The sequence below is a fragment of the Pogoniulus pusillus genome, chromosome 38 (genome assembly GCF_015220805.1).
Source record: "Pogoniulus pusillus isolate bPogPus1 chromosome 38, bPogPus1.pri, whole genome shotgun sequence".
NCBI classification, from domain to species: domain Eukaryota; kingdom Metazoa; phylum Chordata; class Aves; order Piciformes; family Lybiidae; genus Pogoniulus; species Pogoniulus pusillus.
Window position 1 is genome coordinate 5873241 of NC_087301.1, and position 12499 is coordinate 5885739.

The 12499-nt window shown below is 57.4% G+C and overlaps 1 protein-coding gene across 1 annotated transcript; it reads left to right on the top strand.

Moving 5' to 3' along the window:
* ANKK1 (ankyrin repeat and kinase domain containing 1) lies at nucleotides 1–12123 on the top strand. Its single transcript, XM_064173038.1, has 8 exons — nucleotides 1–188; nucleotides 3100–3394; nucleotides 5417–5568; nucleotides 7275–7324; nucleotides 7400–7555; nucleotides 7734–7852; nucleotides 9659–9704; nucleotides 10692–12123. Exons 1-8 carry the CDS (start codon nucleotides 1–3, stop codon nucleotides 12038–12040), a joined length of 2355 nt encoding a protein of 784 aa, XP_064029108.1. The 3' UTR covers nucleotides 12041–12123.
* The last annotated feature ends 376 nt before the right edge of the window (nucleotides 12124–12499 follow it).

Below are 12499 nucleotides of genomic sequence, written 5' to 3' on the forward strand. Positions count from 1 at the left end.
ATGACTTCAGAGAGAGAGCAGCAGCTGGGCAGCTTAACTGTCTTCCACAAGGAGGACTTTGAGGAGGACTGGGTGAAGGTGGCCAGTGGGGGCTTCGGGCAGGTGTACCAGGTGAAGCACAAGAGGTGGAGGACAGTCTATGCCGTGAAATGCTCCCCGTACCTGCTGCAGGACTCCAGCCTGGAGAGGTAACTGCCTGGCCTCAGCCTGGCTCAGCAGCTCCAGCTGCCCTCAGCCCAGTGCCAGCTGAAGCTCTGAGGGCTTTGCAGGGCTGCTTCTCCCCGGGGAGGGGTCATGGGTTTGGTAGCCAAAGGGATGGAGAAAAGGCTGTCGGCACGGAGCTGTGTGCAGGGGAGGGGGGAGGGAGTGCTCCAGCAGGGCACTGAGCTGTGCTCTCTGGGGGCTGGAGTGGGCATCTTGCACTAAACGTGGGCATGAAAGCAGCCTGGGGCACTTATGTGCAGCTCCTGCTGCACTTTGGGTCTGATGGGGATCCTCTAAACCAAAGCAATGATTCAAGTCTCAGGGTCTAAAGCTGGGGAAGAGGGGGCAGAGAATTCCCATCTGGTTCTCCAGGCTCTCTTTGCCTGGCTTCCCTGCCCCTTCAGACCTTCTCATCTCTCTTCATGCTGCACCCACACCTGCAGCTTGCTTTTTGCTCTGCCTCCCACCTGTGGAGACTCTTCTGCTGCCTGCATTGGATCTGGAGGTAGAACAAAGCCCAGGAGAGAGCACAGCCACTGCTGACAGCACTGTGAGCAGTGCTGGGGGCCAGCAGCTGGGGCAAAGCTGTTCTCATCCTCCTGTCCTATGGCATTTGGGTCCTGGGGACCAGCAGCTGGGGCAAAGCTGTTCTTATCCTCCTGTCCTATGGCATTTGGGTCCTGGTGAGCAGCAGCTGGGGCAAAGCTGTTCTCATCCTCCTGTCTTATGGCATTTGGGTCCTGGTGAGCAGCAGCTGGGGCAAAGCTGTTCTCATCCTCCTGTCTTATGGCATTTGGGTCCTGGTGAGCAGCAGCTGGGGCAAAGCTGTTCTTATCCTCCTGTCTTATGGCATTTGGGTCCTGGTGAGCAGCAGCTGGGGCAAAGCTGTTCTTATCCTCCTGTCTTATGGCATTTGGGTCCTGGTGAGCAGCAGCTGGGGCAAAGCTGTTCTTATCCTCCTGTCCTATGGCATTTGGGTCCTGGTGAGCAGCAGCTGGGGCAAAGCTGTTCTTATCCTCCTGTCTTATGGCATTTGGGTTGGAAAGGTTTTCCCTCACTAAATATCACAACCTCCTATGAGTTCTCTTGCCACACTGGACCAGCTGATCCTTGGGATCCCTTCCAGCCTGGCATTGTGTTGCTGACAGCAGCTGAGATGGTTCAGCTTCAGCAGCTCCGTGGCTCTGTGCTTTGAGTAGTGATTGTCCTCTTGACTTTCCTCTGCTTTGGCTCTCCAGATGTTATCTTTGAGCTTCGTTTGCTATTAAAGGTGGGGGGGAGGGGGGAAAACCCAGCCCCATCTGAGCTGAGCTAATCAGGTTTGCTCCTGCTTGCATCAGCTCTAGCAAACGTCCTCGTGTGGCTCTCAGGGACTGTCTCAGCTCTCGGGGCACGCTCCAGAGGAAAGGCTGAATCTGAACAGAAATCTTTGATGAGGACTTTATTTCGGTCTTTAATCTGCTTCTGCAACCAGCAGAGCTTGAAAAACGAAATCTGAGCATTGAGCTGTCAGGGTGAGTCCAGAGGAGGCCACGGGGATGAGCTAAGGGCAGGAGCACCTCTGCTACGAGGAGCTGAGACCCTTCAGTACAGAGCCACCTTTTACTGTGGGCAGCCTGCCAGAAGGATTTGTTCAGCTGGACCTCATTTAGAGCCAGCAGAGCCCCAGCACGGAGCTGTTGTGAGCTCAGAGCTGTTGTGAGCTCAGCTCCATTCCCAGGGTGTGCTTTTTAAATGCCCTTCTGGCACTTTGCTGCTTGGCAGCTGCAAGCCTGCTCTGGGCACCCCAACTTGCTCAGCAGGTTGGGATGTGTCAAGATTTAGCACAACAGGTCTGCCCCACCTGGCAACGTGGACCAGACTTGTCTAGACTGCCTCTGGGATCAGATTCAGTGTGGTCACAGACAGAAGGCTGCAGGCAGAGCTGCAGCTATGGCCAAGCTGTGCCCTCTGGCTGGGCAAGCCTCCAGGAGCTCTGGCTCAGCAGGTTGGTATCTCCTTGGCCCCTGGCTGCCTGCAGGCTACACTGTGGGCATCTGGTGTACAACAAAGGCAGGGATCAGCCAGCATCAGCATCCAGGGAAGCACCATGGGGAATGTCACCCCAGTGGAGGAACAAGCATGGGGACACTGCAATGTGAGAGCAGTGCACAGAGGGAGGCTGCCAGGAGGATGGAGACTCCCTTCTGACAGGGAGTACCATGGAGAAGACAAGAGGTGAGGGGGACAAGTTACTGCTGGGGACAGTCCCAGTGGGCTGCAGAGGAAAATGTTTCCCCATGAGAGCAGTTGGACACTGGAATCATCTCCCAGGGGCAGCAGGGGAGTGCCCTGCACTGGGCAGTTGGAAGGCTCAGCTTGGCAGGCTCTGTGCCAGCTCATTGCAGCTCTGCTGCTGTCTAGAAGGGCTGGAGCAGATGATCCTTGGGATCCCTTCCAGCCTGGCATTCCAGGATCACTTGCAGTTCCTCTGGCACTGCCTGGGCACCAGAAGGAGCTCCCAGTGAGATCATCTCCCAGGGGCAGCAGTGGAGTCCAGGGGAAAATGTTTCCCCATGAGAGCAGTTGGACACTGGAAGCATCTCCCAGGGGCAGCAGGGGAGTGCCCTGCACTGGGCAGTTGGAAGGCTCAGCCTGGCAGGCTCTGTGCCAGCTCACTGCAGCTCCACTATTACCCAAGGGGGTTGGAGCAGATGATCCTTGGGGTCCCTTCCAACCTGGCATTCTGGGAATTCAAGGGGCAACTTGGAAGGAACCCTTTTGGGGTAGGCAGGGCTGCTGGTGGAGGCTGGATACCACCCAGCTCCCTGTGCAGTAAGCCAGCTGTGGATCCACTGATGCCACTTCATGCTGCCACCTTCCCCTGCTGCCTGGCTTCTGGGTTTTTTTTCCCAGGAGCAGCATGAACTGCCTGATGGAAGAGGCAACCAAGATGGAAAAAATCAAGTTCCAGCACATTGTCACTATCTATGGGATCTGCAACAGCCCCCTGGGGATAGTGATGGAATACATGGCCAGAGGGTCCTTGGAGAAGATCCTGCCCACCCACAAGATGTCCTGGCAGCTCAAGTTCAGAGTGATCCACGAGATGAGCCTGGCCATGAACTTTCTGCACAGCATGAGTCCTCCTCTGCTCCACCTGGATCTGAAGCCAGGGAACATCCTCCTGGATGGCAACATGCACGTCAAGGTAGGGCCTTCCTGCTGCCTCTGCAGGGGCACTGTGCTGCTCTGAGCCCAGCTGGAACGTGCTGGTGAGAAGAACCAGATGCTAGGCTGTGAAAAGGAAGCAGTGCTGATGGCTGCTGCACTCCTAGGCTTGCTGACATGTAGAAGGACAAGGACACAACCATAGATAACAGAGCTGCTCTCTGGGGCTGCATGAACTTCTTCTCTCTCTAACCCAACTTGCTGCCTGCCTGATCCTTCTGCTGCCTAACCCCCCTGGCCCACCCTCCGAGCTCACCTTGAAGGTAAAGCAAAGTCTGGGCTAAGGTAGAGGGGTGGGAGGAAGGTGGGAGGGTGGTTGGGAGCCCCTCCTGGGCACTCTGGCTTCTGGGAGGGCTGCTGTGTTGCTGTATTGCCTTTTCAACTTGTCTGTGCTTCACTCTCTGCTTGTGCTCAGCTCTAGGTACAAAAGCTTCACTCTCTGCCTGTGCTCAGCTCTAGGTACAAAAGCTTCACTCTCTGCTTGTGCTCAGCTCTAGGTACAAAAGCTTCACTCTCTGCTTGTGCTCAGCTCTAGGTACAAAAGCTTCACTCTCTGTGCTCAGCTCTAGGTACAAAAGCTTCACTCTCTGTGCTCAGCTCTAGGTACAGAAGCTTCACTCTCTGCTTGTGCTCAGCTCTAGGTACAAAAGCTTCACTCTCTGCCTGTGCTCAGCTCTAGGTACAGAAGCTTCACTCTCTGCTTGTGCTCAGCTCTAGGTACAAAAGCTTCACTCTCTGCCTGTGCTCAGCTCTAGGTACAAAAGCTTCACTCTCTGCCTGTGCCCAGCTCTAGGTACAAAAGCTTCACTCTCTGTGCTCAGCTCTAGGTACAAAAGCTTCACTCTCTGCTTGTGCTCAGCTCTAGGTACAAAAGCTTCACTCTCTGCTTGTGCTCAGCTCTAGGTACAAAAGCTTCACTCTCTGCTTGTGCTCAGCTCTAGGTACAAAAGCTTCACTCTCTGTGCTCAGCTCTAGGTACAGAAGCTTCACTCTCTGCTTGTGCTCAGCTCTAGGTACAAAAGCTTCACTCTCTGCTTGTGCTCAGCTCTAGGTACAAAAGCTTCACTCACTTTCCCAGCAGCTGAGCCTAATCTGGGTGATTTTACTTAAGTGTGGGTGGGAGAGGGAACACCCAAACCATCACAGGCAGGACATTCCCAACAGCAACAGATGGTTCTGTTTGCCACATGGCTCCAGAATGCTGCTCATTGAGGCTCCCCAGGAGCACCCAAGGAAGGATTGACCAGAAGTAGCTGGAAAGCAGCTCCCAGGGTGTCTGCAAAACCAGGTAGGCAACCTGTGCCATGGCTGTGGCCAGCAACATCTGTGAGCAGCAGGACAAGAGAGAGGATTCTGTCCCTCTGCTCTGCCCTGGTGAGACCTCCCCTGGAGCACTGCCTCGAGTTCTGGTGCCCTCAGCATGAGGAGGACTTGGAACTGCTGGAGAGTGTCTAGAGGAGGGCTGGAGAGCCATGGGGACATGAGAGAGTTGGGGCTCTTTAGCCTGGAGAAGAGAAAGCTTTATAGGGAGACCTCAGAGCAGCCTTCCAGTGCCTCAAGGGGCTCCAGGAGAGAGGGCAAGGGACTTGGGACAAGGGTTGGAAGTGATAGAACAAAGAAGAATGGATTGAAGCCTGAGGAGGGCAGATTGAGACTGGAGAACTGGAAGAAACTCCTGACAGGGAGGGTGAGGAGACACTGGCACAGGTTGCCCAGGGAGGTAGTGGATCATAGACAGGGAGGATGAGCAGACACTGGCACAGGTTGCCCAGGGAGGATGAGGAGACACTGAAACAGGTTTCCCAGGGAGGTTGTGGAGCAGAGAAGCACAGAATGTGATCTTTGATCACATTCTGTGCTTCTCTGCTCCACAACCTCCCTGGAGGTGTTCAAAGCCAAACCAAACCCTCTCTGAGCTGTGAGCTCCAGGCTGCAGCTGAGCAGGAGCTGCTGCCCTGCCGTGCCCAGGGCCAGGCTAAGCTCTGCTGCTCTCTGCTTGCAGATCTCAGACTTTGGGCTGTCCAAGTGGATGGAGCAGTCCAGCAGGATGCAGTACATCGAGAGCTCAGCTTTGAGAGGCACCTTGAGCTACATCCCCCCCGAGATGTTCCTGCAGAACAGCAAGCCCCCAGGCATCAAATACGACGTGTACAGGTGAGCACTGCCTCTGCGTGGGGGCACCCAGGGCTGCCACCAGCTGCTGCAGGGAGCAGGAGAGGCTGGCACCTTGCCCTGCTCCGTTTGCATCCTGGTTCCCTCCTTGGCACAGTGTCCTTAGTGGCAACACAATGGCAGTGCTGCAGCCTCAGTGGGGGAGAGCAGGATTGTCTGTGGGTAACCTCCTGTCCCTCCCCAGGAGCTCTTCTGTGCAGCTCCATCCCCCCTGTGAGCTGCAGATTGTGTCCCCTCAGGCTCCACCACCTCCTGCTGGGCTGCTGGAAGTTATCACAGAATGGTTGGGCTTGGAAGGGACCTTAAAGGTCATCAGGAGCAGTGGCTGGGAGCTGGAGCAGGGCAGAGTTAGGTTGGACAGCAGGAGGAAGCTGTGCACAGGGAGGGTGCTGAGACACTGGCACAGGCTGCCCAGGGCTGTGCTTGAGGCCCCATCCCTGCAGCCAGCCAAGCTCAGCCTTGCTGTGTCCCTGTGCAGCCTGCTCCAGCTGGAGCTGTCCCTGCTGCCTGCAGGATGCCCTCGGAGGGTCCCTTCCAGCCAGATGCAGTCTGTGCAGCACCTCCAGCCTAGCTGCAGGGAGTTGCTGTTCTCCTCCAGCTGCACTTAGCAGAGGGTTTGAAACTTGAGGGTTTTACCCTGTTGGCATTCAGCAGAGGGTTTGGAGCTGCTGTTTGCAGCTGACCAATGCCTCCAGCTGTCCCTGCTGCCTGCAGGGGGCTGGACGAAATGCCCTTGGAGGGTTCCTTACAGTCTGTAACGAGCAGCAGGTGACACCAAGCCAAGCTGTGCTCCCCTCACCAGCTGCCAGCCTGCCCTTGACCAACAGCTCCTCCATGCCAGGACCTGACAGAGCAGCACAAGCCCCTTGTGCCATGCCAGCTCCCACCCCTAGCAGTAACCTGCCTTTACACTGATGGCATCAGAGATGCAGGTGATGACTTGTAAGACCTTCTCCTTTTGATGTGAGGGATGAAATCCTTCCCTCCTGAGCAACCTGAGAAGCCCAGAAAGCCAAGCAGAGCCTGGGCTGCAGCAGCAGAGGTGAGGCCAGCAGGGCCAGGGAGGGGATTCTCCCTCTCTGCTCTGTCTGAGACCCCACCTGGAGTCCTGCATCCAGCTCTGGAGCCCCTGGGACAAGAGGGCTGTGGAGATGCTGCAGAGTGTCCAGAGCAGGGCCAGGAGGATGCTCAGAGGCTGCAGCAGCTCTGCTGTGAGCACAGCCTGAAAGAGTTGGGGCTGTGCAGGCTGGAGCAGAGGAGGCTCCCAGGGGACCTTCTTGTGGCCTTCCAGGATCTGAAGGGGGCTCCAGAAAAGCTGGGGAGGGACTTTTGAGGCTGTGAGGGAGTGTCAGGAGTGGGGGGAATGGAGCAAAGGTGGAGGTGGGGAGAGTGAGGCTGGAGGTGAGGAGGAAGTTGTTGAGCAGGAGAGTGGTGAGAGGCTGGAATGGGTTGCTCCCTTCCAGCCCTGCCTGATTCTGTGACTCTATAACCTCTCTTCTCATTTCCACATTCCTCAGAACCATGGAATCAGTCAGGGTTGGGAGGGAGCACAAGGAGCAGCCAGTTCCAACCCCCCTGCCATGCCCAGGGACACCCTACCCTAGAGCAGGCTGGATCAGGCTAAAGAAGATGGAAGCAGTAACAGGGAATTTTGTGTCCTTGTGCTGATGCTCTCTCCTTGCCTGCAGCTTTGGGATTGTCATCTGGGAGGTCCTTATGCAGAAGAAGCCTTATGCAGGTAAACATGAGCAGTCCTGAGGCGCTCTGAGGCTGGTGGCACAGAGCCTGCCCACTGCCCCTTGTCCTCCCCCAGGAGCCAACATGATGGCCATCATCGTGAAGGTTGCAGCAGGGAAGAGGCCCTGCCTGGAGCCCATCAGTGAGGAGTGGCCAGGGGAGTGCCAGCAGATGGTTGACCTGATGAAGAGGTGCTGGGACCAGGACCCCAAGCAGCGTCCAAGCTTTACAGGTGTGGGAGCTGGAGCAGAGCAGGACCCAAGCTGCTGCCTGAGCAACACTTGGGGACCCTACCTGCTGCCACCCACCCTCCTTCCCCTTCTCTCTTTCCACATGCCCTCAGGGCACTGCTGTGGCTCTGAACCAGCCTGGTAGGGTCACCCAGCTGACAAGTGGTTGTGCCATGGCAGATATCCATGTGGAGACAGACATGCTGCTGGCACTGATCCAGAGCCTCGTGGTGGATCCAGAGAATGAGCGCCTGGTCAGGAAGATGTCTCACAAACCTGCCCTCTCAGGCAGCCAGCAGGTGAGCAGCAGCACCCAGCAGCACCCACTGAGGCCCTTCCCTGTGCCACAGAGTCAAAGGTTGGGTTGGAAGGGAGGGTGAAGCATCATAGAGCTCAAGCACAGTAAACTTCGCTTTGCCAGAGCTGCATTTTGGATCCTCTGAGGTTGTGGAGTCACAGAATGGGTTGGGTTGAAAGAGACCTTCAGGATCAGCCAGTCCCAACCCACCCCTGCTCTGGGCAGGGACACCTCCCACCAGCCCCAGGGTGCTCAAAGCTTCTTCCAACTTGGTATTGAGCATCTCCAGGGAGGTTGTGGAGCACAGAAGCACAGAATGTAATCTTTGATCACATTCTGTGCTTCTGTGCTCCACAACCTCCCTGGGCAACCTGTGCCAGTGTCTCTTCACCCTCCCTCTCTCTGCTCCACAACCTCCCTGCCCAACCTGTGCCAGTGTCTCCCAACCCTCCCTCTCTGTGCTCCACAACCTCCCTGCCCAACCTGTGCCAGTGTCTCCTCACCCTCGAGTTTCTCCACTCTCAATCTGCCCTTCCCAAGCTGTTCCAGTGCCTCAGATGACCATTTTCCAGCTCTGTGGTGCTGAGGCCATTCCAGTTTAAGTGACTCTCCTAGAAGGAAAAGGAGGAAGAAAAGGAAGTTTGAAATCCTTGAGTTTAAATCCCTGAGGCCTCAAAGGAGATGATGCATTGGCTGCTGAAAGACTCTGCTCCTCCTCTCCTTTCTTCCACTCCCTGACAACTCTGACACCACTCTCAGCAGCAACCTTGGGATCTTCTTTCCAGTTAGAGCTACACCCTTCTACTGAACTGCTGCCCTTATTTTATTAGCAGCAAGTTCTGCACTATGAGATCAGTGGAACACTGGAACAGGTTTGACCAGGCAGGTAGTTGAAGCCCCAACTCCAGGAGACATCCAAGGTGAAGCTCAAGAAGGCTCTGGGCAACCTGATCTAGTGGAGGATGTCTCTTCTGACTGCAGAAAGGGTTGGACTGGATGTCCTCTGGAGGTCCCTTCCAACCCAGACCATCCTGTGATTTCTCTACTTTATAAGCTTAGAAAGCTCCCATTTCTCAAACCCTACAATGCAGCAGTGCAGAAACTGAAGTCCTAAGAAATCAATCTCTTTTTCTAGCCACACAGTCCTCCCTTAAGATCTTCATCACACTAAGAATCACAGAAACATTCAGGTTGGAAAAGCCTCTCAGGATCACCAAGCCATGTCCCTGCTCTACATGGTGCACCCTAAACCATAGCCCCAAGCACCACAGCCAAAGGACTTCTAAACACATTCAGGGTTGGTGACTCCACCACCTCCCTGGGCAGCCTGTTCCAGCCTGACTCAAGATAGTCACAATTTTAGCCCAGCTCTTGGAGTGTGATTGAGCCTAGAAATCAGCCTCACAGAGGGAGAAACATCAGCTGAGAACTTGCTGGTGGTGCAGTCAGGAAGAAGCAAGGTGCCCTGAGGAGGTTGAGGAGGTGTTTGGCTTCCCTGTGCAACAAAAAAAGCCCCATGGAAAACTGGGATGCTGCAGCGAGGGAGCAGGGTGGAGGGATGCTGGGGAGCAAATGGGCACGATGGGGAAAGCCTCCTGGATGGATATCCAGAGGTCATCTTCAGGCTGCCACATTCCTCTTGGAGTCTTTGCTCTGCTGAGCTGTGGAGGCAGCACAAGGATTGGGCAAACCCCCCCCGGAGTGAGGCACAAAACCCCCTGGAGCCAAGGGAAGAGAAGTGCAAGCATTGAAGGCTGCAAAGGAGCAACTTCACCTTCTGGCTTTCTTCTTTTCCCCTCCCTAAAAGCACGACAGAGAGGAGCTGCCCTTGCCAGGAGATGCCAGGAGTGGTGGTGAGTAGGGGACTTGGTGGCACAAGGTGGGGAACCCTCTGGAGAAGAGCTGCAGGGGGGAGCAGTTGGCTCCAGGGGGGGCTCCATCTGGGTGAAACCATCCAGGAAGGAGCAGAGGCCAAAAGCCTCCTGCTGAGAGGCTGCAAGGAGCTGTGCTGCCTCTTCCCAGCTCCAGTCTCTGCTCTTCCATGCCATGCTGTGATGGGTGCCACAGCCTCCCTCCTGCCCTCTGCTCTCTGATGCCATGCTGTGAAGGGTGCCACAGCCTCCCTCCTGCCCTCTGCTCTTCCATGCCATGCTGTGAAGGGTGCCACAGCCTCCCTCCTGCCCCCTGCTCTTCCATGCCATGCTCTCATGGGTGCCACAGCCTCCCTCCCATCTCCTGCCCTCTGCTCTTCCATGCCATGCTGTGAAGGGTGCCACAGCCTCCCTCCTGCCCTCTGCTCTTCCGTGTCATGCTATGAAGGGTGCCACAGCCTCCCTCCCACATCCTGCCCTCTGCTCTTCCATGTCATGCTCTCATGGGTGCCACAGCCTCCCTCCTGCCCTCTGCTCTTCCATGCCATGCTATGAAGGGTGCCACAGCCTCCCTCCTGCCCTCTGCTCTTCCATGCCATGCTGTGATGGGTGCCACAGCCTCCCTCCCATCTCCTGCCCTCTGCTCTTCCATGCCATGCTGTGAAGGGTGCCACAGCCTCCCTCCTGCCCTCTGCTCTCTGATGCCATGCTATGAAGGGTGCCACAGCCTCCCTCCTGCCCTCTGCTCTTCCATGCCATGCTATGAAGGGTGCCACAGCCTCCCTCCTGCCCTCTGCTCTTCCATGCCATGCTATGAAGGGTGCCACAGCCTCCCTCCTGCCCTCTGCTCTTCCATGCCATGCTATGAAGGGTGCCACAGCCTCCCTCCCCCCTCCTGCCCACCCACTCACCTATTTCACTCGCCCTCACTTCCCTTCTCCCCTCTCTCTCTCCCCCTCCCCTCCTCAGCTGCCCACCAGCAGGTTCCCGTGCCAGCCTTGCCCAGCGAGCCGGCAAGCCCCGAGGAGCTGCTGCCCGAGGCCACCTGCGGGGGAGCCGAGCAGGGCTTGAGCTTGCTGCACCTGCAGGTGCTGCAGGGCAGCGTGGAGAAGGTGAAGCTCCTGCTGGGCTGCCGAGCGGGCGTCAACAGCCGAGCGCTGAGCGGCTGCACCCCGCTGCTGCTGGCCGTCCAGCGGCGCTGCCCGGAGCTCTGCTCGCTGCTGCTGGAGCACGGCGCCGCCGCCAACGCTGCCGACGGGGAGGGCTGGACCCCGCTGCACTTCGCGGCGCAGAACGGCGACGACAGGATCGTTCGGCTCCTGCTGGACCACCAGGCGGAGGTGAACGCTCAGGAACACGACGGCTGGACCCCTCTGCACCTGGCCTCGCAGAACAACCTGGAGAACGTGGCCCGGGTGCTGCTGTCTCGCCAGGCGGACGCCAACGTCCAGGAGGCGGAGGGCAAAACCGCCCTGCACCTGGCGGCTTGCTTCGGCCACGTCAGCCTGGTGAAGCTGCTCGCCAGCCAAGGGGCAGACCTGGAGAGGCAGCAGAAGAACCACAGGACCCCCCTGCACGTGGCGGTGGAGAGGGGCAAGTTCAGGGTGGTGCACTACCTGCTGCAGAGGGGGACCTGCGTCAACAGCCTGGACCAGAAGCGCTGCAGCCCCCTGCACCTGGCGGCCGTGCGGGGCAGGTACCTCATCTGCGAGAAGCTCATCAAGCACGGGGCCAACGTGGAGCTGAGGACGGACAAGGGCTGGACCGCCCTGCACCTGGCCTCCTTCAAGGGCCACATCGAGATCATCCACCTGCTGAAGGACAGCCAGGCCAGGCTGAACGCCAGGGGGGGCATGGATTGGACTCCCTTGCACCTGGCCGCCCGCTACAGCGAGGAGCCTGTGGTCTGCGAGCTGCTGAGGTGTGGGGCAGACCCCAACATCACCGAGAGGGCAGAGTGGGCCCCGTTGCACTTTGCAGTCCAGAGAGGCTCCTTCCTGACTGTCATCAACCTGCTGGAGTGCAAGGCGGACGTCAACGCCAAGAACAAAGTGGGCTGGACGCCCTTGCACCTGGCTGTCCTCAAGGGCAACATGGCCATCGTCAAGACCCTGCTGAAGGCTGGTGCCCAGCTCGACGTGGAGGACATCACTGGCTCCACAGCCCTGCAGCTGGCAGTCAGGCATCAGAGGGAGAACATCATCACGCTGCTGCTGCAGGGCAAGGACGCGCTGGGCAGTAAGGCAGGCAGCAGGGCGGAGGTGAAGGAGGCTCAGCTGCCCAGACCCAGGCTGGTTTCAGGCAGGACAGATCTGTAGGCTCAGTTGAGGTTGGCTCTGAGAGATGCATGGACTCATGGAAGGGGTTGGGTTGGAAGGGGGCTTGATGATCAGCCAGTCCCAACCCCACCCTGCTCTGGGCAGGGACACCTCCCACCAGCCCCAGGGTGCTCAAAGCTTCTTTCAACTTCATATTGAGCACCTCCAGGGAGGTTGTGGAGCACAGAAGCACAGAATGTGATCTTTGATCACATTCTGTGCTTCTGTGCTCCACAACCTCCCTGGCCAACCTGTGCCAGTGTCTCCTCACCCTCCCTGGGCAACCTGTGCCAGTGTCTCTTCACCCTCCCTCTCTGTGCTCCACAACCTCCCTGGGCAACCTGTGCCAGTGTCTCCTCACCCTCCCTCTCTGTGCTCCACAACCTCCCTGGGCAACCTGTGCCAGTGTCTCCTCACCCTCCCTCTCTGTGCTCCACAACCTCCCTGCCCAACCTGTGC

What these genes read in the sequence shown, in the direction of transcription:
- ANKK1 (XM_064173038.1), top strand. Translation starts at nt 1, where the DNA reads ATGACTTCAGAGAGAGAGCAGCAGCTGGGCAGCTTAACTGTCTTCCAC. An exon ending in GCAGCGTCCAAGCTTTACAG is followed by an intron (nt 7,556 to 7,733) that starts GTGTGGGAGCTG and finishes GTGCCATGGCAG; the next exon opens with ATATCCATGTGGAGACAGAC. An exon ending in AGGAGATGCCAGGAGTGGTG is followed by an intron (nt 9,705 to 10,691) that starts GTGAGTAGGGGA and finishes TCCCCTCCTCAG; the next exon opens with CTGCCCACCAGCAGGTTCCC.